The sequence below is a fragment of the Athene noctua genome, chromosome 17, assembly GCF_965140245.1.
Source record: "Athene noctua chromosome 17, bAthNoc1.hap1.1, whole genome shotgun sequence".
In the NCBI taxonomy this organism is placed as follows: domain Eukaryota; kingdom Metazoa; phylum Chordata; class Aves; order Strigiformes; family Strigidae; genus Athene; species Athene noctua.
The window spans coordinates 14,408,126-14,435,715 of record NC_134053.1 but is presented as its reverse complement, the minus strand read 5'-3'; the positions used below and the strand labels follow the sequence as shown (position 1 = coordinate 14,435,715).

Sequence of the window (27,590 nt, the reverse complement as noted above, 5' to 3'; positions counted from 1 at the left end):
ATCTTTACTTGGAAGATCCAGAAGAGGAATGCTGACAACTGGAAATACCATTTGGAGGGTAAGCAGCATATGGAGGAAACATGAATTCTGTGGTGTCTAATTCGCACAGTATTGTTAGCTTGCTCTGGGATAAGTAATAATGTGATTATCAATTTCAAAATATTTCTATAATAAGAAAACCATTTTTTCATGATAAGGGATGTTCTTTTATTTCAGAAATAGAATGGATACTTCCTCAAAGGGTTTGTGGTGCCGTAGGCATCATGTAGCGATGGGATGGATGGCTGATGCTGCAGTGTATTTACACAGAACTGCACTATTTTAATGTGATTGCTTGGTTGGTTAATACACACTGCTTGACATATTGACAAGTGTCAGATTGTATTCTCTGTTTATGAGATTTGTTGCCAAAAGGAAGGGGAGTAATATGGTCCAAAGTACTCCCCTGATTCTGGATTGCCAGGCTGGAGCAAACAATTTCTAGACTATGGCAGTTTGGCTCCTTTGTCAGCTTTGCTCCTTACCACTCTGGAGCTTTTTACAACATCTTTGTGCCGCTTTGATTCTCCTGGATGAACTGAAGAGAATAAAAGTCTTTCCCTAGGATGAGTCTAGGTTTTATTTGGCCAACAAATAGGTGTAAAAAAATAAATTGCGCTGTAACTGAATGTGAATATTGAATTCGTGTTTGAAAACACTTTTCCTCTCACTAATATAGGCCCAGTGTTTGCAAGACAGAGTTCCTGTTCGGTGTGACAGCGAAGGGAGCGGGGCACAATGGGTCGGGTTTGTCAGACGCAGAACGCACGCGGTAAGAGTGCTGCTCTTGGTGGCAATTTTCTTTTGGCCTAAATTCTATCTATTGCTCTGTGTAGGTAATTTAGCTAAATGGTTGTGATGCTTGTTTGTGTTAGAGATTTGTTACTATGAGGTAAGTCCAAACAAACTCCATGCAGTCATTAGAACAGATGCTAATCTTGATTTACTACGAAGAAAAGTAAATTGCAAAAAAGATGCCTGAATACGATTAAAATCACGATAAGGAAAGCTGCCACTGAGCACAGAGAGAGAACTTTTTCCACTGAATCAGATCGTTGAAAACGTGCTGCATTTCTGTATTAAAGTGTTAAGATGAGTTGCCAAATAATCTTTGTTTAAGCAACAATATTTGTTCTAGATCACCTGTGGAACACTCCCATCAGTGAGAAACTCAGGCAGGTGAGCTTTAATCTGTTTAAGCAGGTCAGGCTCCCACTGGTTAGAATCAAACGGTCGTTACAAACAGTGAAAAAACTGTTATGAATTATATATTTTAAGCAAAGTGTTTAATATTTATTGTTTATTTTGTGTCTATCCTTTCTTCTTCTGCAGACCAGGACTATTACCGGAATGAATGTCATTTCTTTCTTTAACGCGGGCATTTTCGAGTTCCTTTTATAAAAAAATAACTACACACAATCTCTTAAAAGCTGTTTGCGGTGGAACGAGCGCGGGACTGTTCTGGATTTTAGCGAAGTCCGGTTTCACGTGCTCTGCAGAACTTGGGGTTGAACTTGACTTTTCAAGGGCAGCTCCTGGGGGGATGCCCGGCCTCAGAGCCCGGACGGAACACGCTCCGCAACCAGCTTTAAACTACTTGAAAATCCGCAGGTGCCGATGTTCCGCGGGGCCGAGCTGCAGCGCCGGGTGAAGCGCGGCGGCTCCGCAGATGGCAGCGGGGCCGGGCACGGCCCCCAGCGCCGCCGCTCCCCCGCCCCGCCGCTTTGCCATAACGTTGCCCGGCGGCGAGTGCCCCGCGGGGCGGGGCGGGGCGGGGCCGGCCGGGGCGAGGCAGATTCGCCCCCGTCACCCCGGGCGCCGGCAACGAGAAAGTTCGTCCCGCCCCGTCCCGTCCCGTCCCGTCCCGGGGGGCGGCGGGCGGGACGCGCTCCCCGGCAGCGCCGCCCCCGGGAGGGCCGCAGCCCCCGCCCGGCCGCGGCCCCCCCGCCCCGGCGCCGCCGCAGCGCCCGCCCGCTCCCGCGCGCCCCCAGCGGCCCGGCGGGCGCCGCGGCGGCGGAGGGCGGGGCCGGGGGGAGCCCCCAGCGCCGGGCCCCCGCCCTCCGGCGCGCGTCACGTGGGGCAGTGGCGGCCAATGGCGAGGCGAGCTGCGCCTGGCGGCCGCCATTGCTGTCAGAGTGGAGAGAGGCAGAGGCGAGTGTGTGAGGAGGAGCGGGTGAGCGGGGCCGCTGGGCGGGCAGCGCCAGGCGGAGGGGGGCGAGGACGGGCAGGGACAGTGCTCCCGCTCCGGGCCGGGGCTGCCGCCCGCCGCCCGCAGCACCGGGAGCCCCGCACGGAGCGTAAACAAGGCGGCGGCGGCGGCGGCAGCAACAGCAGGAGGAGGAAAACACCATCCACCCGCAGCCAGCGGCGGCAGCAGCGAGGGGCGGCCGGGCGGGGAGGGGAGGGGACACGGCCTCCGCCGGCACGCGAGACAGCGCCCCCCGCCCGCCGCCGCCGCCACTGCCCGGGGCCGGACCCTCCCCCCGCCCCGCCCGGCCCGTGTCCCGCAGGGGCCGCCGCCGGGCCGCGGAGGGAGACCCTCCCCGCTGCGTCCCCCTCCGCCCTTGGCCGCGACGTGTGCCCCGGCCGGGGGGGGGGAGGGGGGCCCAGACCTGGACGCGGAAGGAGAGCGCCGGGCCCCCCCCCGCTTCTTCTTCTCTTCGCCCCGGCGGTGCTGAGGCGGCCTGGAGGACCGGCGGCGGCTTCTCCCCCGCCCCCGCCGCCTAGCTGAGCGGCTCGGACCCGGGCGCCCCCCGCGCCCTGCCGGAGAGGGCCCTCGCCGGACCGGTCCGCGCGGCTTGAGGCTCACCCGGGCGGGGACGATCGCTCCCGCCCCGTCCTCGGCGCCCGCCCGGCGGCCGGGCCGCCCGCCCCGGCCCGTGTCCCCCCGCCCGGCCCTGCCCGGCCCGCGCCCCCTGCCGGCCGCGCGCCCCCGCCTCACGCCGTCCGCCCGCCGCCAGGGCCCGGCCCGCGGGTGCCGCCCCGGCCGGCGGAGGCGCGCGCTGCCCCGGGGAGCGCCCGCCGCTGCCGCCGCCGCCCCCTCCGCGCCGGGCCCGTCTCCTCAGACATGCCCCGCTCTGGCGGCCGGGCTCGCCGAGGATCATGACTGCGGCGGCGAACTGGGTGGCGAACGGGGCCAGCCTGGAGGACTGTCACTCCAACCTCTTCTCGCTGGTGAGTGCCCGGGGCGAGGGGGGGTGTGAGGGGCGGGGGGCGGTGTGTGGGGCGGGAGGACGAACGGACACGGCGGCCGCGGCGTGAGCCGGGCGCTCCGCTGCGCAGCGAGCTCGCCGGTTGGGTGCAGCTGCCGGGGGCTTTATAGTCGGGGCCCGCGGGGCTGCTCCTCCGCTGGCCCCTCCCCCGGCCCCGGCTCCCCGTGTTTATTTTGCTCTTTAACGTGGTTTGCTGCGAGCGTCTGTTCCGCTCTCCCAGCTGTGCTCCTCTGGGTCGGAGAGCGCAGAGGCAGCGGGTTGTGTGGCCCCTGCCTGCGCGCACGACCATCTTCCCTGGTAAACAGTCCTTTCTCCCCGCCTCCCTTGGCACTCCGTGCCCTGTGTGCTTTGTGCTTCCCAAACTGGGTTTTTTTTCCTCCTTTCACAACGACAAACGCCATTTCAGCAGCAGCGCACAGTCATGTAGTGTGATTGTCTGTTGGTCTGAGGCTCTGGGCTCTTGTGACTGCACGTCAGCTGCTGTTACAGCGTGGTGTCTCCTCTTTTGCATAGATCGTGCTTGGGGGCAAGAGGTAAAAAAACCCAAACAAACAAAAAACCCCAACAAACCCAAACCTTTTAATTATTTCTTCTCTGAAGAAGAACAGCGGCTGAAAATGTAGTATGCTGGGTAGCTTGTTTGCATAGATGCTGTCTGCCCATCTTACTGGTAATTGACAACTTCCTACACGCATTGCGTGGTTTCATGTTGCAGAAATTACGGTATCAGTTTTGACTAGCTACAGATTTGTAATTTAAAACAAGAAAACAATTTGTTTCCGTGTAAGGGCAAAGTCATTTGGAAATACCTTGCTTTATTTTACCTGACACATATAGGAACGTTATCCCTTCGGGCTGGGCAACAGCTGACTGAGCGAGAGGACTCTTAGATCATCAGGAGCCTTCTAGTGCTACCGGGGGTAGTGTTGGAGGGAAGGAGGGACTTTTTTAGCGCATGGTATGGTCTAGTTAAAACGAAAACTTGTAATGCAAGTTTGGGGATAGTGTGTATGAAAGATCCCCATATCAGAGCTCTGCCAGAATTGGAGGTGGGTGCATACGTTGCTCTTTTTGTAGTTGAAAGGAAGAGATTGGTTTTAGCTCCCTTGTAGCTAAAGGGGGGGGGAGAAAGAAAGCTAATAAAAGATGCAAATGATGAAGCTCTTTGTTTTATCTTTTTACCTTTTATTGCAGTAAGTTCGTTATTTTGCCTTTTTTTTTAATAATGTTTGTAGGTTTGTTTTTTATTTTTGCTCATACCTTATAAGAATCTGGGACAAGAGCCGTAGTCACTTATGCTGCTAGGAAACTGGCTCAGACGTTCTTCCATGAGAATAAATGCAATTCTTACTTAGGTTTTTATTGAACTGTTACGTAAGTTTATATCTGTGCTTCTGTTTGATAGCATTTTCTAATATTTATAAATATATAGCAGCGCTGTATGTATCGAGATGCAGGAATTGTTATGGTGATTTTGATTAGACTGCTTTTACCCAGTAAGAAAAATGAAGCAGTAAGCGTGAGGGAGACAATTGTCTCTGATTGCAAGAGCAAGGTAGTGAATGGTTTGTCCTTTACAGAGTTGTGAAGTCTCCACTTATTAATGGAGAAGCAAGTAGCGTCTTTTTGAGAAGCATAACTTTTCATGTAGTTGCAGTCTGCAGATCTGTCACTGGCAAAAAAAATTGTTGGTGTGCAATTAGCATAAATTATAAAGTGAAGTTATTTCATAGTTACTGTGGTTTGGTCTTTTTTTTTTTTTTTTTTTCCACCTTACTAGAATAAGGAAATGTTAAAATTTAAGTGGGTGTGTAATATCATTTAAATAAGTTTAGCAAAATTCTTTTGCAAGTGGGTTTAATAATAATAATGAGTTTAATGTGCAACCCTTTAATCTCCCATATAATTTTGTGGGAGGTATCCATATCTCTAATGTGGTGCTATGTATGAGACTGTAAGGTTTTTATTGCTTTCTGGCTCCCAGTTGGGAAAAAAAAAAGAAAAGGCAATAAAGTAGGAGTGTTTTTATTTAATGTAGCATATATGCAAACTATTAGGGTGATTTATTTTATAATATGTTAGTATTTGTTAGGGTTTATGTATCAATGAAAGATACCGAGAAAGGAAGTACTGGCTGGAAATATGTGGCCAACACTATTGACGCTTTAACCTCAAATTGTCATAGTCATTTCAAAATTTATGAAGTGTTAAAGGTACAGTAGTCTAGATGAGTAATTAGAGAAACTTTTGCTAATAATTTACTTTTTCAGTGTAACAGAACAGAAACATTCACAAATGAAATCAACTGTTGATGGGAATTCATTCATTCTTTAGGAGTGAGGTGGATTATGAATCTTTTTAAACTGATTCTGCTATTAGAAGTTGACAAATTTTTTTATCGCCGGCTTTGTTTTCGGTGTGAATCACAAGGAAATGTTACTGACTGGAGAATTACAGTTCTGAAATAGTTATAATCTACTGTGATTCTGTTTGTTTATGTTTCAATAATATTTCTTCCCACAAACATTTGTTTTGTTTAAGAAGGAACACTATCTCCCCACCACAGAGGAGCCAGAGCTCTGTGGTGAGTCTGTCTGTGACTGTGCTGTCGTGGATTTGGGTTGGTTTAACAACGATTTCTAGCTTTTTTTTTTCTGGCAACTGCAGAGAGTCTTTAGAGAGAGGTTAGGTACCGCTGTTTCTTCTGAATCTTTTTATAGAAAATATTTCCTAAAAGCTTATTATCAACTGATTATCTTTTTTCAGTGATGCTCAGAACGTATAGAGGTTCTTAGTGCTCTTAGCTCAGAATGTTTCATGGGAGGGGAAGGTGCAGTCATGTTAAGATTTCAGAGTTAGCTTTGAATATCCAGCTGCTGAGTATGATCTCAGGCTTGCCTGGCTGGGTTTCATGAGGTGTCCCCGTGGACTTAGTGACGCAAAGGGCTGTTGTCTATATTGTGTATTGCTCTATTCTGAGGCAGGAATCCAGTGCTATTCTAGAAGATGGGTTAACGTTTGTATGCTCTGTCAGGCAAAAAACCCCACTGACAACCTATGCAAAGAAATCTAGAATTTTGCTCTAAACATAGGATATTTCTTAGTAAGATGGTGTAAGGGCCAGTTTGCATATTTGTCATTGGAATATACCTCAGACATAAACTTGTTTATACTGGCGTACACAACAGATTAATAGGCTTGCTCATTAAAGATGCACCTTCTGTCTGAAATTGCTATGTTTCTAGCACAGCAGTAGAAGAAATTACATTTATCCTAACTCTCTTTTTGTAGTAGTCAAAATGTCTGCTGCTGCTCCAGAAAAAGAATGAAAACAGTATTTAATAAGCAATTGTTAGGGGCCAGTTTATTTAAATACTAATTAGGAGTTGTCTAATAAATATTTAGAGACAAAGTGTTCTGAGGTAATAAGCTTTGTATTAAAACTTCAGACCCAGCCGGCAAACAGTCTTCCTATGAACAAACCTTAATCATAAAAGTAGTCTTACTGAAATTAATTTGAGTTTTCCTGTGAGTAAGGGTTAATCATATGATGGTGAGGGCTTGCACGAAGTGTGAAGATGTTTCCTCAACTGTCTGGCTTAGCTGCTGTGCTGGATCCAAAGGCAAGTCAGTCTCTGAAAACCGGGATGAAGTTGCATAACACTTCATATTCTGGAGCTGGAAAGGAGTACAGCAAAGGGTGTCAGGAACGACCTAAAATTTGGACTAGCTTTCATGTGGTGAAAGATTAGATACTGTAGGAGTCTTCAGCCTGGAAAAGACAAGGTTGTGTTCTTGGAAAGTGAGACCTATTTATAGAGGACTTTATAGAAGCTCGTATGGAAGATGTTGTGAGTACTTTTTAAATGCGTTCTTACAGAAACCTGCTGCCAGAAAGGTCTGGTTAGTAGGAATTGTGTCTTTGTTCCAGTTAACTTTCAAAGACAAATTTACAAACTGTAAAGGTCATCGCCGCTGTTACTTTTTTCAGTTCACAAACAGGAACAGAAGTTGTTGCCTTCCATCAGTGAGTTTTGTTGCTGTTTTGAGGATGAAACTGAAAGGAGTCAAGGAGATCTGAGATGGCATTTGAATGATTTTCTTAAAGGTTTTTCCTGGCATCAGAAAGCGCGGAATGTGGAGGTTGCTGGTGAGGTACATTTCAGTGCTGCATAGCTGTCAGTAAAGGACTTCATAGTAAATGGTTGATTGCCCAACCAAATCCTTAAGTAGCAGTAAATTAAGCAGTAGTTGTTCTTGCTTATTGTAATATCATAAATGCTGTGCTCCAAGCAGTAGGCTGTTACCTTGGGCTGCAGGATGTTACATCACTGCATAGTAGATACCTTGCTTGTTTGAAATTTTATGTAGGTGTGAATTTACATGTATATACATTTAAGAAATTGAATTAACCTCTTAAGTTTTCCAAAAGTATTTGATTCTTGAGTTATCTTCATCTTGAATTTTATTAGATAATGAGATAGAAGTAGAAAAATGACATTAGAAGGCCTGCTTACTTCCTGCTAATGAAAGATTGTTTCAGGTTTTAAATCACTTCAGTGGTAGGTTTCTATGATGTCCTGTCAGAGTATTTGATAGTTTAACGGTACCTACTAGACTGAGTTTGAAGAAAATAGACCTGGATTTGCAAAGAGATTGGGATGGAGTGACATTCAGTTAGCTTGCCCAGCTTTGGGAGTGGAATTAATGTGTTGGGTAACTAACCTTTTCTGAATGTTACACAAAGAAAAATGGGTGTTCAGGAGTGACATTTTTCAGTTCAGGAGAAAATGTGCCAAAGAATGTCAAGCTGGCCACTAAGAAATGTTTGAGTGAGGCTTTCTTGAAATCCTGATCATCATCTGAATGTACACCTATACTGGGGCTGTGGATCCTTCTCCAGTGACTGTCTTCCGATTTTGGTGACAGCGTGAGTCCTTTGGTGAGATGGCTGTTGTGAACATGAACGTGGTTAAGGAAATACTCAAGTGTTAGGCTTATGTAGTTACCTAGGATTATTTTCTTTAATACATTTTAAGAATCATCATTTTCACTTCTTGTAATACTCTCTGAAAATACATATTTCTGGATTTTTTTACATAGTGCAGTGTTGACATCATAACCCTAGTTCTCAAAACCCCCCATAATTCATTTGATACTGAATTTTTTTCCCCTTCCGCTTATGAGAGCGCTTCCTCATGTGAAGGAGAGTGAAGAAGGAACTCTCTAATCCTATATGTAGAGTTTTCTTCTGTTTTCCTTCTTGACAATGTACTTCTTTTGAAACAATCTAAAAAACCTGAAATTTTTGAGTAAAATGTACTGCATATGAGATATATCTGAATGCTTTAACTTGGTTAACTTGGTCATTAGATGAAGGAGGAATTTTTATGGATTTTTTTTTTTTCAATTTTTTTCTCTTAAGTTTTCAAAAATGTTGTGCCTTGGTAAGGGAGAGTGAGTCTGTGCAGATGCACTGCTTTTCAAACACCCAGAAAACATCAGTGTTACTGGAATGTTACACTTTGTAATCAGTTGAATGTCTACACTTGCTTGAAGCTTTCTGTTTACTGGATGAGAATGCCTAATATCTTGTCTCCACTTTTCCTTGATCACTCTAGAGAATTACACCCAGCTACCCCCAGTCTTTGCTTTTACAGTCTTAGCATCCCGTGTCAACATTTGACTAAAACATCCCTGTTCATATCAAGAACGCTGCTACAAATTTTCTCTCACATCCCATGACTGGGACCATGTTGCACCTTTCTGCATTTGTTCGCTGCCTTCTGCTCATGTTACATCTCCTCAAAGTTAATTGTTCTTTCACTTCCAAAGCCTTGACTTGTGTTCCTTGTCCGCCTTTTATTTTTTCATTCAGTACTGACTTTCTCTTGACTCCAATATACACCAGGATCATCAAATGATAAATTGGTATCTTTGTGGATTTTTTTTTGTTTCTAGTTGTTCGTTTCTATTTGTTGAAGGTTACCAGTTGATGTCCATGAACTTACTACATTGCTGTCCTGTAGACTCTTTTCCTAAGCTTGTTTGTGGGATCCTACAGACAACCTAAGAACACACAGAGTAGGTGGTTGGTCTATTCAGACTGTTGCGGTTAAGGCTGACAAGTATAGTTTTATATTCTTTCAAGTCTGTGTGTATTCATTTACTGATCTGTGCGTGAGTAGTGCACTTTTTTGTGTAGAGTCTAGTACAGCGGGATTTGCAACTTGTTGGTGCCATAGTAACTCAAATAATAGGAAAAAAGTACTGCTCTGACTTGAAAGGTGCTCATTTTAGTATTAACCTACCAGTTTTGAAAGTGCACAAGTGTTTTTAACAGAAGATTCCAAAGCAAATCCAGATTTGTTTATATGGAGTATGAATTTACATGGGGACACCCTTCTTCATCAGACCAAACTTTATACCACTTTCATTTTAAGCTTTAAGTATTGCTTTAAGAATAGGTCCTCTTTCCCTGAGTTCCCCAACATCAACTGGTAGTTTCAAAAAGAAACCATCTCATAAAATTATTCTGCCCTAACAGACCTCAGAATATTACTAAACCACTGTGTTAGATTCCCTCTGCACACAGTTGTGAAGTATATACCACAGGGGTAACAGGCCTGTGATACTCAGAATGACGGCTTGCATCGTTTCCTGATGTGGCTTCAGCCAGTTACGCAGTCTTGCATTAGTATGATCACTATACTGGAAAATCATCATGACGTCTGAACCTAAACTGCTTTGATACCATCTAGTAAATTTAACTTTTCAGGTCAGGAGGGTTCTTAGCATTTTACTCAGTAAGATGATACCTGTTTTTTTAGTATCTCACAGATGTAAAAGGTTTCAGCAGCCATTCCTTTCGTTTGTGCTGGGAATTTTGATTAATTTTGATAAATCTCGACTCTCACTTCCTGTCTCAATCTGTTTAAAAAAAAAAAAAAAAGGTTATTTCTCATTGAGTCGTGTGTGGCTTAATTCACTTTACCGAGCAGAACTGCAGTAGGGCATATGGAAATGTGAGCTTTTAGTGGCATTCTCTCTTTTGTCTCTTTGAGACGGGAAATTTTATTGTGTGTTGCTGTTGTGTAATGTGCCCCTAGGCAATATTTACATTTATGTGACTAACACAGATGAGCTCAAACATACACAAAGACCTTGTCCCTATGCTAAGGAACATGTTTAATCAGCTTATGAAAATGGAGAAAATTCAACAGTCTTCTAAAGTTAATTTTTAGTATACAATATGACACACTTATTTCTGTATTCCTTCTCATTAGGTACTTACCTGTCTTCAGTTAGCCAGTGTTAGTGTAGTGTAATATTCTTGTTTATGAAAAGAAAATATTAATTACAGACTAAAAGATGTGGGTTTTTTCCCCTCTTTCATTTTCTTTTCTCCCTCCCTCTTCACTCTTATTCTGAATTTGGTGACCCCAGAATGATTCATAAGCTCACATTTAAGCCTGGATCATGGAGCTGACCTAGTGAAAAGCTTTTCCCCCTTCTCACTCCCTAGCCAGCTCTGTACCCCTTATTCTTCTCTCTCCACACTAAGTTTTGGCAGCGGCATGGATTGAAGTGAGATCAAAGTGGCTGTGTAACCACAATCCATGTCTCAGAGAAGGAAATTTAAAGCTTGTTCAGTAAAACTTCATTTAATTAATCTTTTAGCTTTAAAAGAGCTATGCTGTGGTCAGTGCCTTGTTGCCTATTATAGCACCATATTTGCCCATAAAATAGAGTATTTTGTGAGAACAGAGGATTGAAAACAAAATTTAGAGGAAAACTGTTCTGTACCTACTGACCAGGCATTGGCAACCTTCCATTTTTTGGTAATGATGCATTCATAGCTGATAGCTATGAGGCATAAGTTTCAAAATCTGTTGTTTTGTTACAGTATAAAACAATGACTTTTTCTTATTGGAGTCTTTGGTTTACTAGCTTTCAAATCTAGTCTAGTATATCTGCAACCTTTTAGTGTCAGGTTTTTGAGAGTCCCCCTTCATCTGTGTCCACAATATTACTGAATTTGTAGATTGTTCTGTGTGTTAATTCCAGGAACATCTTGTCAAGTATTTTTATTAAAAAAAAATTATTTGCTGACAGAACAGATTAATTGGTTAAATTACTTTATTCTGAATTTGCTGGGTTTATTTTTAGCCCAATATTTCTGATTATTTAATTTTGTGTGTGTATTTTAATAAAATTTTGACTTGAGTTTGCTGTGAATTTCCGTAATTTCCTTCTGGCAGGAGCTGCTGGATTCTTGTCTTTGCAGCAATGACAGTAAGAAAGCTGGCAAAATTAATCTACATGACCAGTCATGTAGTGGATTTATTTGATACTTTCTATATTAAAGAAGATTCATACGAAAGAGTTTTTCAGGTGGTGTTTTTTTAAAGGGCTAAGGGATTTTTGGCAGACTGCCTAACAATTTCAGCTTTTTTTGATGTCAGCGGTCAAGACAATGTTGATGTTAAAGAACCAGGGCTGTCTGATTGTATTTCTGCAGCTACTACCTTCCTAGCCTGGAGCCAGGAGTCTGGGCCAGGGCCCATTCGGGCAGGCAGCGTGGATTGCTTTGTAGGTCAGTGATGGACACATGCGTAAAACGACTATGCGAGCTGTTGTTGGCATTCACTGAGCAGTTCTGCTTAGATGTGGTGTACAAAAATGTTCTAGTTCTGAGCTCTTAAATATAGTTTTTTGTATAAGGGAAGAAAAGGAACTTCATTCTTTAACTCAGTATGCCAAAGTTTACTCTATTCTGGTTGTTACTTCCTCCAGCCCCCCCCCCCCCCCCCCCCCTCTTATTTTTTGGCCTATATGTCAGATTACTTGGTTTGGGAAGCATCTGATAGTCCATTGTATGACTGATGCTTAACATTTCCTTCCTCCTTCAGTTAAAAAACAAAAGTTAAAGTTGGAGGAAGAGAGAAGATTCTTTCATTCACTTGCAGGTTTGCTTTTGTCTACTTTTCTGTAAGGGGATTTTTTTTTTTTTTTAATTTGGAAAATGAGCAATTACTTAATTCTGATTCTCTCTTCTTGAAGGGGACTTGCAAACCTAATCACCCTGTCTTAGAATGAGGGAGGGATTCTTTGGCTAGCCAGTTGCATGTTTGTTTGCTTTCTTTCGTGTACTATCTGAAGTGTGCAGTGGTAGCTTTCATTCTATTATCTGCTCTCAGCTATCTGCTCAGAAGTTAAAATAGAATGGATTCCCTTTTGTGAAGAAACTAGCTGAAATGTTACTGAACTCAGAAGTACCTGCTGGCATGCTCTGTAAAATAGTGTCTGTAACCTGACCTGCAGGCTGGTTCACTACCTAAACCTTGGGTGTGTTAAAATGAAAAGAACATATTCAGTTCCTTCTGGTTTTTGTTTTGGAGATGGCATTTTGCTTCCAGGCATTGTATGATTCCATACAGCCTACACTGGTATACATTCAGTTCTCACATGAGTAGACTTCATTCCACTTCTTCCCCTCTTCCCCACAAAAAACACCCAAAACAAATCAAACCCCACCATGTCTTGTTTTTAAACTTGTTTGTTGGCTTGATTGGGTAGGTATGTTCTCCAAGTATATGTGTGAGTCTTGTGTAGTAACATCCTCTGAAACCTAGATTCCTACCAATTCAGTACCTGCGTTGTTGTTCAGTTCTTTTCCATTTCCCTTTCTCATGCTTGGGGGTGAGACTGGCATGAGAACGTCTCATTTCACATGTCTGTATTGGTGCAAAGGCCACTAGGTACAAGTGTGTAGAAATGTGTGCCTACGTGAGTTTCAATCACATGCTGACCTAAGAAGTTGTTGCTGCCATCTTTCAGTTTCCTTGTATTTTTGCATATTTTGAATATTTTTGACTTGAAAGCATCTTTTTAAGTAATGGCTAAATCTGAGCCCTCTGACCTAAGTTACAGCCTTCACAGCGGAAGGGAGCTCGTGAGCCAGGCGCCACTTTGAAACCTTGTCCCAAGATTTGCTGAATCAGTTAGTGCGTTGGAGACTTGCTGACCAAAGCCATTCACTGAAGGAGAAAAATGTTGATGTAATGCAAAGGTCTTCCCTCAAAAATTTCTTATTTTGTTGTTTTATAATGAATTTTTTTAAGAGTTCCTAGAGTTGGTCCTGAATGACTATTACTGTTCTATTGATGGACATTTGGTACTGACTCAAGGATGGCAGATCTGAGAGCTATTTTGAGGGTGATTGTTGATGCTGCTCCTCGTGTGCTGATAAAGATTTCAAAGATGCCAGTATGGTACCCGGCTGAGTGACACAGCATGGGAACAGCTTTGTTGAATCAGAACAAAAGTCCATCAAAGTGTCCTGTCTCACGGGTGCCCAGTGGTTGTTGGGCCTGCTGGATTTAACAAAGCATTGTGTTGGTGCTTATCAGTTTAACAGCTGCTGTGCTGTCCATGACAGCAGGCTGTATTACATGACTTCCTGTATTTGGGAGGTCACCTAGAGGCTTGCTGTAGCCACTCATAGCAATGCTGCAGTTTTTCTGGGAGATGAACAAGGGACCCAAAAAATCTGCTGCAAAAGTGTGCTCATACCTGTAAACAGTAGCAGTTACCTGAGAAAGAGATAAGAGTAGGTCAAGGACTTAGTAATACTGTGCTTGAATAATCTCCCAGGCTCTATACATATATTTGGTTGAGAGATTTCTTGAACCATGTAGATACTTAATAGACAATTTTTATACTAGTACCTAGGTTTTTATCCTGACACAAAAAGTTCAGCCATCTCATTTTGAGTTTGCATTCTGCTAATTTGGTTTGATACCTGGAAGACACAACCAGCAGCTGTTCTCTAGAGACCATCATAGTTTCCTTCTTTTAGACCAAGCAGTCTTAGTCCTTGAATGCTTTTTGTTGTATGGAATACACACTTTTTGACCATTCCTGTAATTTTTCTGTTTCCTTTACTCTTTGATATGGTGAGACAAGAACTGCAGTGAGCAGTGAAGGTGCAGAGCTACACTGTAATCGTGATGGCCTAATGATTTCTGTGTCACCTTCTGTTTTGCTCTTAAGAATTTATAACATTTGGTTTTGCTTTGCTAACCTGTTTTTGCAGTGAACTCCAGGAAGATACTGTTTCTCTTTCAGTACGTCAGAGTGGGCTCATTTTCCTTCCTTCTGCTGTGTCTTACTTTAGTATTTAACCTTGAAATTCTGTGACGGTTGGGATACGTATCAGCGATTTGGGCCCTTTTATCAGATTGTTCTTTCTTTTATGCTTGCCACTCAAAACTTCTTTGTTGGTAGCTTCTGCATCTGCTGAAATTCAAGCATTAATATTGGAGTCCTTTTATATTTTCCACTGGGAAAGATGTTACTTAGTTGCCACCTCAAATTCCTGTGGAGACTAGTCTGACTTTTGTTTCTTTGAAACAATCTATTAATCTTCCTGGCTGTCTCCTCTCCCACATCGGCAGAATCCCACTGATATCTAGGGGAGAGAAGAAAAAACACCTCATTTCTGTCAGTACTGTTTACTTGTTGGGCATAACAGCTCATGCTGTTAGTTTGTGGCTTTTAATAATGGTATATGTGAACTCTATTATTTTAGAAGTGTCTTTGTTTTCTGGTCCTCGATACTATGATATAGTATTTCAAATGTCCCCAGGTACAGAAGTCCATCAGGAAGATATCTGATAATAGGATTTTTGTTACAGCTAAATCCTTCACTGAGACTTGGCGAAGATGAAAGATGACATACAAATGCCCTGACACTGTTGCTTGTCACAAGCAGCTCTGAAGTAGTAGCATTTAGATAATCTGTTCCAGGGGGTATGAAGGAAGAGGGCAGCGTGGTAGGGAGTGAAGAGATTTATCCAGCAAAAAGCTGTTACGGGCACACGTGCTGCATGCAGTAACGTGCTCAGTTTCTTGCTGATTTTAAGAGCAAATGAACAACAACAATAACAAATAATTTTTTTCATCCTTCATTTTTAAAAGGTTCTTGGTGCCTGTCCTTTATCTTCTTTTTTTCCAGCCACTTGACTGTGTGCTTACACAGTGAAAAGATTAAAGTCAAGCATGTCATTCGGCTGTTGATCAGTTGAATATTAAGAACAACGCTCAGCTCAACTGATCATTCAGTTCTTTGAAGCACTAAGCATGCCACGGTTTGTCTGTTGGCCATGTGAGGCCCATTTCAGAATTAGATATCTTTTTTTAATGTGTTGGGTTTTTCCATTCTTGAATTCAGACTATGAAAAAGTTTGAAGAACCTTGTTTATGTAGTTATTGCAATGCTTGTCTGCCAGTAGCTTGACCTGACAGAAATGTCCTGTTGAAGCTGAGCCGCGGCTCGTTCAGTGCACGATAAGGCCTCTCTTCACTGCCATATGGTTCCTCCCTTTTTAAGGGGCAGAAGGGATAAGCCCTGAGGGAAGGGAACACAAACCATTCCTCACTTTTTTTAAATGGATAGGATAAAGAGGGGAATGTTAATGTGTAGTTCAGTAAATGCTCAGATTTCAGGAGACTCTGAAGGATTGAGATGGTTTGTTTTGTTTTGTTTTTTTAAAACCAAGAGAATTACAGGCCGGGGAGTAAAAAAAAGAGAATTTCTGTGTACTGGTGCTTGCTGCTGCTTCAGTTTTATGGTAGAAAATTGTGTTATCCAAATAGGAATCTTTCTCAGAGTGTAGAAATAATATATAGCTATGAGGAAAGCTATTTTTTTAGTTAAGCAATCTCCTCTGTTCCTTGATGTGTTTCTTGCCTCTGTTCTTTCAATTCACTTGAGAGGGACTTGGGCAGTTGTTACTAAATATTTTATTTTGTGGGAGTGGGGGACAAGAGTTCTTGTCAGCCTGTGTGTTTGCCTCCCCCATAAGCATGCGTTGCTAAAGAGTATTTTTCAGTCCTGCTGTCTTCGTCCTTTTGTCCTTCCTTCCTTCCTTCCTTCCTTCCTAGTGAGGTGTATCGGGATGACATAAATTTTATCTGGTATTTAAATGGCTTGAGCAGAGTGTGAAATGATATTTTGTTGCTGTGTGAGGATGATGTAGTGAAATGAAACACTGTAACCAAAACAGATGGTGCTAATCTTGAATCTGTCTGCAAGATCTTATAGCATTTAATTAAAATGGTGGTGTAATTCCCATGACACCTTTAACTACAGTTTAAATTCTTGGACTATGAACTAAGGGCTTTCTTATGCAGATTTTTACTCGTGTGAGTAGTCCTTAAGATGAGTCTCTAGTGGCTTCAAAATAGCTACTTACTTGAATGAAGCTCTCTAAGATGAGACTCTAATAAAACTGGCAAATATATATGACATTTACATTTTTTATGTTTCAATTTGAAGCATAAATTGTAGTCTAAAGATACATAGCAACTACAGTAGCCTACATAGAAGCAAACAAAAATCTAGATTAGAGAAATTGTTTAGATTGTGCCCAGCTTCAGAGGCTGGTAAATACAGCGTTTTAAGGTACCCTGGACAGCTTAACATTTTCCTTTTGGTTAAAGGACATATGATGAAAGCTTTTCCATTTTTATATTCCCTTTGGTTCACTGAAACTTGTTTGTAAAAGTACCTGACTTGAGTGATGGGGTGTGGTGTGACTTGGTTTGGTTTTTTACGTCACCTGCTTTTTTTTTCTTAAGATAATTAGAGAAACGTGTTTGAAGCACTGTGCAGACCTGAATTGGTCTGAGTAGCACCTTTTGGACAGGCAATTGGGAAATATTTTTATACCTGCTATTGTTTGTGTTTTGGATAGGAGAACTGAGAAAGATAAAATGGCCTGAGTGATGCCATGTTGAAAGTCTTTGAGAAACTCAGGATTGGAGCTGAGGGCCTGTGTGACGGATATCTAGTTTATTTGCTCATAAGACCCTTCAAGCCTTTTCTGTAGATTGTTGCCTCCTTTTCAAGTATATTCTTCCCGTTGCAGAAGTACTGGGGTACACATTTTCTACACTCTGGGGCCTGAATCTGCCTTAGCTTTTCTCACTTTTCTGTATGACATGAAGCAGGAAAAATAACACATGATTATGTAATTTTAGCTATTGTTTTTAATGTAGAGCAGTACAATAATACAGAAACAAGTCTGCTTTATGCTTGGTGTGGCCAAATACAAGAATTTTTTGAACTTTAAATGCTCTGCTTTTTTTTTCTGGTTCTGCTCTGTCTGTGTTCTTGTATAATCAATCTCTCCAAGGGAGCTTTGTGTACTGAAATGGGTGGAATTACTCAAGTCGTCTTGGAGAAGTTAATTTAGAATTGGTCTGTCCATTTCCCATACAACATACATAGTCCAGAAAGCATTTGATGGAGATGAGGGGGGAAAAAACCAGGAGGTGGAAGATGTGTTTTGCTTGTGTTCCATCTGCGAGGACTGCAGAAGTGGAAAATAGTCACAGTGGCTACACAGCACTAATTATATCTTCAGGGTTGCTGGTAGCATGCCAGAATCAAGTTGTGCAGTGTAAAATGTTACTGGGGAATTGTGATTTTTAGCAGCCTAAACTCTGCCAATCTGAATGGAGCGCTATGAGATCAGCAGAAGACCCTTCATGCCTGTCTATTATTCTGATTTAAACCTGAGGGCAAAAAAGAACTGGAGCTTAGGTTTTATCTCCACTAGGAATTTACAGTTCTGGATGCTGTCCTGGAGTTAAAATGGCTACAGCCCTCAGCTGTTGCAGAGAGATGCAAAGGTGTCTGTATTTAGGGCAGCAGACTAATGGTTGTAAGAGGAAGTGCTAATTTGCTTTTTCTATCTCTTCTGCTTGCTTACCTGTATAGGGGTTATCAGAGGTTTGAATGCTCCGAGTTAATTTCTCTTGAAGCCATTTCACTCTGCAGAGTGTAATGGTTAAGACAGTCACCTAGAAGGAAGGAAACCTGTGATTGCACTCCTTTTCAAAGGACTGTAGATGACATGCTTTCTATGGCTATGTTTCTGAATGAAAGCATTGACAGGACTGTGTTTTCATTAATGCTTATTTCTTGGGTATGTTTTGGGTGTGTTTGGGTGTCTAAATGGAATTTGGGGTTCGAATGAACTCTTCTACCCTGATAGCTGCTTTTGGGTATGTCAGAAACAGATCTTTTTGTGTCTTGGGAATTTTATTGTAAAAAGTTGAATGTTAGTAAAGATTTTGGATATTACTGTTAGACATAGAGATCTGATTTCTTAGTTTCCTTACAGGCTTGACCCAGTGCATTTAGAACAGGCATCTTACAAACACTTTATTCTGTGTCCAATTGCAGTTAACTGAATTTAGAAAAAAAATATTCTAAAAAAGCCCCTCTTATCTGGGAAGTTGAACCCTTCAAAGCACAGTCCTCCAAAGCATATGTTCCTTTATAAACCAAAGCAAAAATCTCTTGCATAATGCATGATTTACTAACAATGTTGGTTAATAGTAAGTACTTGTAAGTTCCTTTTTTGTCAGGCTTTTTAGTGTTAAGAACATTGCAGCAACCATAATAAGCCAAGGCTACGCATATGGGAAAAGATGCAAGAAACACAGTAGATTACATCACCTGGCAAGAGTTTTGCTTTGTTCTGCATTCGTTTCTAACGAGTTGTAAGTAAAACAGCATGTTCACCGTTTTGTCCTCAGGTTGGCAATCTTGGTTTCTATCTCAGTGAGTTTTTGAGGCTGCTTTAAAACCAACAGCCTTACTAAAAGGAGCAGCTCTACCCTCCCTGACCTGCTTTATGGTCCTCTCTCTTACTGGTACAAACATCTCTGTGGCCCTTTAATGAATCAGGCATGGGGACTGATCTGAGTAGAGGGAAAAAAGCATTTAATTATAATACTTCTGATTTTTAGTCAGTCCACCTCAGTGTGAATCTGTGCAAACAGGAGCACTGCCGTAAAGCAGAGGTGGTGGTAAAGTCAGGAGCACATGGCTGAGACAGGGGAGGCAGGCTGGTCCAGGATGCTTTTGGCACCAGCACTTGCTTGTGTTGGTTTAAGGTGTACATTAACAACAGTCTCTGCCTGCAGTTTAATGTTCTGTTTTATCTGATTGGAGCTGTCACTGAAAGGGGAGATCCCACTCCACTGCTGCTCTCAGCTGTGTGTTCTCACTCCTGCTCTTCTGTCTGCTCTAGTGATTATGTGGCTGCAGGGTAGGCTGTCTGTGCTGATCTGATAAACGTTGTTCTTTCTTTTTGTTTCTCATCTTTAAATTGGTGAACTGATTCCATTCATCCAATGATTGCACGATCACTAGATCTAATGTCAGATTGGGAGATGGAAATGCATGGCTGGGGATGAGTAAGAGGCTGCCATTTTGGTAGCAGTCTGTTCACTGCTGATTAAGCATAAATGAAACCATGTTCAGTTCTTCAATACGATCACCAGAACCACGGCCCATCGTCTGTCTTGTTGGTAAAAACCCTGCTACAGGTTGAGGGCTTCTAAAGCTAGAGATCCTTGTTTGTTTAAATAAATTAAGAAAATGTAACATGGATGCAGATATTCTCCCTATAGTATGTTAAATACTTTACACAAAAGATCTGTAGAGGCATAGAATGTATGTAAGTGTTCCTGGTGCAGTCTTCTCCCGTATACTACTTCTGGATTCAGATCTTCTTTTGAATTTTGTTTTAATTAACATAAGGATAAAATCTAGAAGTTCTGAGGGATTAGTATTGATGCTTACCTATTAAAAAATTAAACAGAAACAGACATAGCCAAACAGATGCACTGAACCATATCTCTGCAGCTTAGACCAGGAAACCATGTGAGAGATGTCATTTTATGCTGCTACTGAACCCAAAACCCCCAGTACTTCTCTTCTTTTTTTGGGGGAGGGAGTCACTTTCTGTGTGGGTGGTCACTAGTGATCTGGTTAGCTCTAGTGGTTAGTCATTCCTCACACTATGTAGAATTAGACACTCCAGAAGTTTGTTAGTGTAGAATTAAATTGGAGGCAGCTCTGCTGGTTTCTGTATGCTTTTCTTGACTATATTTCATCTGTAATATGGAAGAAATGTGATGGGTTGGTACTTCTGAGCTACCAGAAGGCTGCAAGAGCTTGTCTGCTGTTTCAAACAGTTACCGCTGTGTTGATCAAGTGAGTGGTGCTGTTGAGTAACCTTTTTTGTTTGGTTGGGTTTTTTGGTTTTTGTTTTTGTCATCCTCCCATTTCGTGGTTTTTGTGATTTACCATATGTTCCTAGTGGATATGAGATACAAACATTTAACGTTTTTCTCCTAGGTTGCCTATGCTGGCACTAATCTTTGGTGTTTTGTGATTTGTAGTCATATTCATTACACTGTTTCAGAAACACTGCACGTTCCCTTTCCAAGCTATAGATAGAGATCCGTGTAGAACAGATGTAGATGTTTTGGAGAAGCATGTGTAAGTACTTTCTCTTAGAGTATTATGTAATGTGTGAGGTATTCCAGTGCTACACAGCACCCTACTGTGAAAAAAAATTTTTGTCCTTCCCTTTTGCGTCTCCCTCTTGCACTCCCGTGCCTCCTTTTGTGCCAGGAACATGGCATATATGCTGTGTATCTGGGCCAGTCTTGACTATCTTTTCCTCTTTGCTCTTCCATAGTTCCCCAACGCTTTGAGTAGATGATCAGTGTTTCTGTCTGAGTGCAAAAGCAGTAGTGCTGCCTGTAGAAAGTCTTCAGCAGGGATAATCCAGTGTTGTCTGTGGCTACACCACCATTTGTATCCTGCTGGCATGGTACAAGTGGCATCGCTTCCACAACGTGGAGCTGAAGATGGTTGGTGGTTTAGGGACATGCAAAAAATAAAACCAATTTCACTGCTGTTCAAAGTGTTGTCAGATTTTTTTTTTTCCCTTCCCAGTGGAGGTCAGCTGCTGTATTCCTGTGTGCCTGGTGACACTTCTTCAGAGGAAAATTAAGTAGGCAACAGTAACTGAATCTGGGTAGTTCAGTGTTTGGGGAAATAGTCCCTGAGGCATAGTCACAGGAACTTTAGTCATGGGCCAGAAGCCTGCTGTGCTAGGCAATATACAGGCAGAATGATGTGAAACTCTTTCAGAGGATATATTTATAAGATCAAAGAAATACGAGTATTTTTAGCTTGTGTTGTCAGTATGATGAATGTCACCTTTAGCTCCTCAGCAGTTAACCAGCTAGCTCGTGAACAAGTAACAGCCTACTTCCAGTTATTGTGGTGAAGGAGACTACATTTTAGAGTTTAAACTTCTAAATGAACTAAGTTTGTGGACTTGAACAGGGATATCCTTCTCTATGTGACATGTAGGTCTTGGAGGAGCAGTGTGGGCTGGTAGCTTAAACGTCCTTGTGCAGATGATGAAAACGTGAGGAATATGTGCTGGTCTTTTGTTTTCTTTAGGAGTAAAAATTCACCCTTTTTCTTGTATTTTCCATATGTACTGTCCAGAGAAAGGAAAGGAATGTTTACTGTTTAGATACAGCTTAATTTATTACTTGGGGGAGGGGCAGCACAGACAGGCATTCCTACAGCTCGTGTTCCCACTGCTGTGTTTTCCCCCTTCTCCCTGGCAATGACTTTTCTTGTCAAAGGTGTAGATGGTGTATTTGAGTTTTTGCAGCTTGTTGCTGTAGACCAGCTGGCTTTTCCTGTAGGATCACTTTAGAGCTGAGCACACCAGCTCTTTCTGAGCAGCAAAGTGAAGGTGTGAATCCTGTAAATGAAGCAAAGGTAATAACGGCAGTGAGAATGGGGTAACATGGGTTAGGAGCTAGAATACAAGCCCACTCTGAACACAGAGTATATGCATACCACTCTTTTATTTGATAATGACACTCATGTTAGCTAGTCTAAAAGTCACACAAGTATTCCCCCTTGTCCTGGGCGGGCTCCCAGAGCCGGCGGAGGGTAGAGAGAAAGGAGGATGCAGCAACAGTCGTAGGGACAAACTGGGAGTGGAGAGGAAGAGTATGATGTGCAGGGCAATAGAAATGGATAAAGAGGTAGCAATCAGGACACTTCAGAGATGGGAGGAACTGAATGGGACAGCTGTGAGTATCTGCTGTGACATTAAAAGTGAAAAAAGAAAAAAAAAACACCAACCAACCACCAAAAAAACCATTGCTCTAGCTGCCAGCTCTTTCATGGCTTGATTACTTTGTTGCCTTCTTCCCTGGTAATTGTTTATTCACACTGCTATGCAGTGGGACACCTACACTCCTTCAGATTTTTACCCTGTGTAGATGGAAAATTTTCCCCAAAAGCCTGGGTAGCCATTTTCCTGTTTTTCTTACTTCTCCTTGATGGGTAATAAGAGAATTCTGTCTGGTTGAAAGACACTAAACAGCAACTGTCCTTATTCTGCTTTTGTTCATTTGAGCAAAATAAAAATGAAACTCGTGTGGTAAGCCTGTAACGTTTCACCATTTTCCGTAGGTGACTTGTTTTCTTATGTCCTGTAGTACTCTCTGATTTTCCAGCAGTCAGTTCTTGGGCTGATACTGAACTCACTTGGCCACCAAGCAGCATGTAGGGAATGGGCCTTATTCCCTCTCCCTGTTTGTTTGCTTCAGTTTTTTTCCTTCGAATTTGTAAGATTACAATAAGATAACAGTAAGGTTAGAAATGACTGAATCTGCTGGAAATGAGTCAGGTTGTGGCGAAAAACCTAAATGCAGGTGTAAACCCGGTTTATTCAGTACTGCTTCTGAAATTGTTTGCCTTTTTCTTTGAGGGGGAAAAGAGTAGAATATGGGAATAGGAGGAGATTTTAAACTTCAGCTGCTTAGAGCTAAATTCTAGGAATTAAACAATGAAAATGAAACAAACCAGTACTATGAATTTAACTAGATTTTGAAATAGAGTGATTTAATGGTTTGTTTTTATTTTTCCTCCCATAGGCTGAACTCACAGGCATCAAATGGCGTAGGTACAATTTTGAAGGTCATGGGGACTGCGGCCCTATCATTTCAGCCCCAGCACAGGATGATCCAATTCTGCTCAGCTTCATCCGCTGCTTGCAGGCCAATTTGCTTTGTGTGTGGCGCCGTGACGTCAAACCGGATTGTAAAGAACTATGGATATTCTGGTGGGGAGATGAACCAAATCTTGTAGATGTCATACATCGCGAACTGCACAGTAAGTTATTCTTTCTTTTGCTTCTTGATTTATTTATATTTTTTCCAGTGAAAAAGAAACTATGTTGTTAAAGGCTTTAACTTGCTACCATACGTGTTTTTTGTCACAATTTATGTATTAAGATGTAAAGAAAAATAAAAGCTTGTAAATCTGACTTTCTGCTTCAAGCGATCTGCAGATAGACTGCAAAATAAAACTTGAAAGAATTTAGGAGACCTACATCCAACATAATTACTTAGATTTTTGTGAAATCTCAAATATGCTGCAAAATTCAGTAAATTTTAGTTAAAAGGATAATAATAAAGAAGAAAAATTCTGGCATAAGGTAATAGTAGATGGAATAAACAACCTATACTACATAGTCAGGTAAACTCTATGGCACAGCAGGTAAATCTGCAAGGTCATAACTTGCCACACTGTCATGCTACAGGATATGAGCATAAATGGAGGCAGGTTGCAACAAGTGAATGTAATGAAAGGAAGGAAGGGGAAGGTAGAAAAAGGTGACAATGATAAGTTGCTGTGATGGTAATTTTTATGCAGCGTGATTGTTCTGAATGTTTCCAGAATGTGTAGCCTTAAAATTACAGAACAAAGCTAACTTTATCTGTTGTGATCCTTTTTGGCTATGACTACGCATTATGTATTAATTCCCTTTCAGTGGTGTATTGTTGCTATGAGTAGACCCGTTTGCTGAAAACTTTAACTTTTAGAAGGTATTCTATTGGACTGTGTGAATACTTGTCTCTTGCTTTACCTTTCATGTCTTGGATCAAAACAATGAAAGTTCACTAATCCTGGAATAATAATAGTAATAAAAAAAACCTCCTCCCAAACCAATAATGAGGATCAGTTCCTTGATTTTTGCAATAAATTTTCGTCCTGGTAGTCTTTACACCTTCTGGTTACTTGACGATAAAATTTGTATGCCAGTTGAAGTATACGGAATACTCTATTTATCACGTGGGCTCTAGATATCCTTTATGTCCCCACCTCTACCCCACAGTTTTGGTCTGGGTTATGCTGTGTTCATTTACTTATTCATTATCCTGTTCTAACCACCTGCCTTAGCACCATTACAAACTTCATACTTCCATGAATAGCAGATTGTTTATTTGGTAATACAGCCTGTGAAATCACAGATAGGAAACACTGTGTATCTTTAGGCGTATTTTGTGCAGGTAGCTATGTGATCATGTATAATTAAGGAGATGGCTCAGAAGTGCTGCACCAAGCCATTCCACTGACATTAATTTTTTATGAGGCACCTGTTTTGAATGAAGGCATAGGTAATATTTCTACTTACCCAGCAAAGCTTTAATAATATATGCTTTTCTCTTTGTGAAATATAGTTTATTTAAGATTTCAAATGCAGTATATGGGACTTAAGTGTATTTATTTGATGGGAGTTGCAGGTGATAGCTTCTGTTTCTGTTGTAAATTGATGTAGCTTGTTTATATCCAACATCTTGGTTACAACAACATAATGCTACTTCCAGTGTTAATGGTGTGGTGAAGCATTTAAATGTGTGAATAGCTGAACCTGCTCAAGTGCAGTATGGGACAGAGTATAGCAAATAGATGATAGCACCGCTTTGGTACATATTTTCACCTGGTCCAAAATTTTATGAAGCATCTGGGCAGGAGCCTTCAGCACAAGAATTTTTAAGTGAAATTAATTCTGAAAATTGTCTGCAAGAACACTTTCTTTTTTGTCAACAGCAGCAGTATCGCACTGATGATAAACAGTCTGAGCGTAGTGTTTCACAACGCTGCAGCCAGCTGTACTGAAAAGATGTGTCTACCCTGGTACAATAGCACTGTCACTGAGTGATCATTATTTGCAGTGCTCTCACATTAAAGTAAAAATGTCTGAAAGAAAAAGATCGCACAGAGGGATGTGAAGAGATGTAAAATTGAGTATGGAAACGGAGAAAGGAGGATTATGCATTTAGGGGAATGAAGTACATGGTAATTGAAGGAGGAAGAAATATGCTCCTGCTAACTGTTAGGACCCTACAAGAATTTGGGAAGTAATCTCCTTTTCTTCTCCCTTCCACTGCAGGTTTTGGAATTTTTTGTAATGTGTGTAAATCATATAGTGAGGGGTTCACTTGTTCTGTCTTAACAGCCCATTAAAATGCTTGCAGTGACTTATCAGATAATGGTTTAGTGAGGTATTTGTAAAAGTATTATAAATTTTACTGTTGATAGAGCTGTCTTGCTCTCTTCAGTAGTTTATTTTAGAGTTCAAACATCAGTATTGACAAAATTTTGAACATCAGATTCTGAGACATTTATGTACATTGATTCTTTGAAATCTAACAGAGATCACTGTTCAATGTTTCATGCAGCAGCAAGGCAGAAGAAACAAGGTTATTTTGCTTTTTATTGATAAACAGGGCACAATACTGAAGTATTTAATAGTTGAAATTAGTTTCCTGAGCTTACATGCTCTTGAAAATATAAAGGACTTTGCATGAGGGCATGCAAACAGATAATAAGTTAGTTACTGAAGCATAGCGATTTACTCAGCTGAGCCACCGTAGCATGCTGTTTGTTTTGGTATAACCTAGTCGTGAAATAGGCTGCACTGGCTTAAATTCTTGTTGATGTGTGTTGGATTGTCACTGTGATCAGTAATTTAGAGTTCAGTGATCAGAGCTTTGTCTTTGTGTTCGTACTCATACAGATGTACCTAGAAATCTGACTCTGCAGACCCAAGTGGAAAACTAGAACCTATCTGAAACCTTTTCAGCTTTACAAATCCTGTCTTTTGAGATGTATGATCTTTAGGAAATAATGGCTGTTAATAAGATCATGAATTTTTTACAAAGTATGAAGTTGCTCACAATGCTCTGGATTTCTCTTTTCCTGTCTAGGACTTGTGCTTTAAAAGTGACATTTTTGTTAGGGTAATAAAAATTTAGTGGCAACTTAAATTTAAGCCTTTATCTTTTATTCAATCAAGGCTGTATTAGAATTACTGATTTTCCTGAATAAGAGTCACTCAAATAATACTCTGTGACATTTAGTACCTTTGCTAACTATACGAGGAGTCCAAACTGAGACTTTTTTCTTTCAGAAACTTTTTAAAGCTTTGCATATGAGCTGTGTGGATGGCCTTATCTTTATAACATTGAAGGTAGATGATTTTGGAAACAACAATCTACCTTCTATTAAAGAATTTCATATAGTCATAGGGAAAACAACTTACTAGTTACAACCAAGAGGTGCTAGGAACAGTTGTTTATGTAGTAGCTTTCCAAAACTCGGTAGATAATTAAATGCTGTAATGGGAGATTAAGTAAAAACAATAATTTACAGAACAGCTATAGATCAGTTAAGTAGTCAAATTAGCTAGACAGCTGTGAATTTCATAGGTGTGACTCCTGCACATAGCCCTACATTTCTTTTTCCTGCCAGCCTCAGCTCTTGTGTTCTGGTTTTTGTTATGACTGGATTTTAAATTTGAAAGAAGACAGAAGATCCTTATTCTGTCCTAAGTGAAAAAAGCTAATGTGTATGGGGTCACTGAGTAGGAGAAAAAAAATTGAATGATTTTACAAGTTTGAAAAAGTTGGGAGTCTTTTAGTTTGTGGAAGTTTTGTTTTCCCAAGGATAAATGCTATTTAATGATATTACTGCCTGAAGAGGTTTGTTACAGCTGCTGTACCTTTTCCCATAAAAATTTCTTTTGTAAGTTCTACAGAAGAAAGGGAATGGAGAGGAGGTAGTATCTTACTGTTAACAGTGTTTTTGACAGGAAAGTTGTAGATTTGCAAGTTGCAGTGATCTCATTTGCATTTGGTGACCAAATACCATCTGGAGCACCACAGATAATTTACACTTGACTCCTGGGTTTTTTCTTTTCTCCCACCCTGCTGCCTTGTACCCTGTGCATTCCACAAAGATTATAAACAGGTGATACCTATTCCTTAGTTGCCACCTTTGCTTTTTCAGAGAATACTTTCTGACATTTTAAACAACGTTTCTCTGACAGTTTTGACTATAAACTTGTAATCTGCATAATGACTTTATGGATATAGTCAGCTTTGTTGCATCTGTGGTACAGAATACTGGAATTACTAGGAGTAATGCAGAGATTATGATGTGCACTGCTAGTGAGCATATCATTTTGGTGACACTAAACATGGTCCTGGAGGGGCACTCTGGAAGGCTGTCAGAATATTAGACAGTATCTTGAAAAATGAGTGAGATATTGGGTGTTTGATAGAAGGATGCGCTGCTTTTTTTTA

At 41.5% G+C, this 27,590-nt stretch overlaps 1 protein-coding gene across 1 annotated transcript in view; it reads left to right on the top strand.

The window, feature by feature from the left end:
- Positions 1-3,040: 3,040 nt before the first annotated feature.
- MED13L (mediator complex subunit 13L) overlaps positions 3,041-27,590 on the top strand; it is a 200,209-nt gene continuing 175,659 nt past the window's right edge. Inside the window, 2 exon segments of the mRNA XM_074920815.1 lie at positions 3,041-3,213; positions 23,094-23,331. Of these exon segments, the coding sequence (XP_074776916.1) occupies positions 3,142-3,213; positions 23,094-23,331 (310 nt within the window). The 5' untranslated portion in view covers positions 3,041-3,141.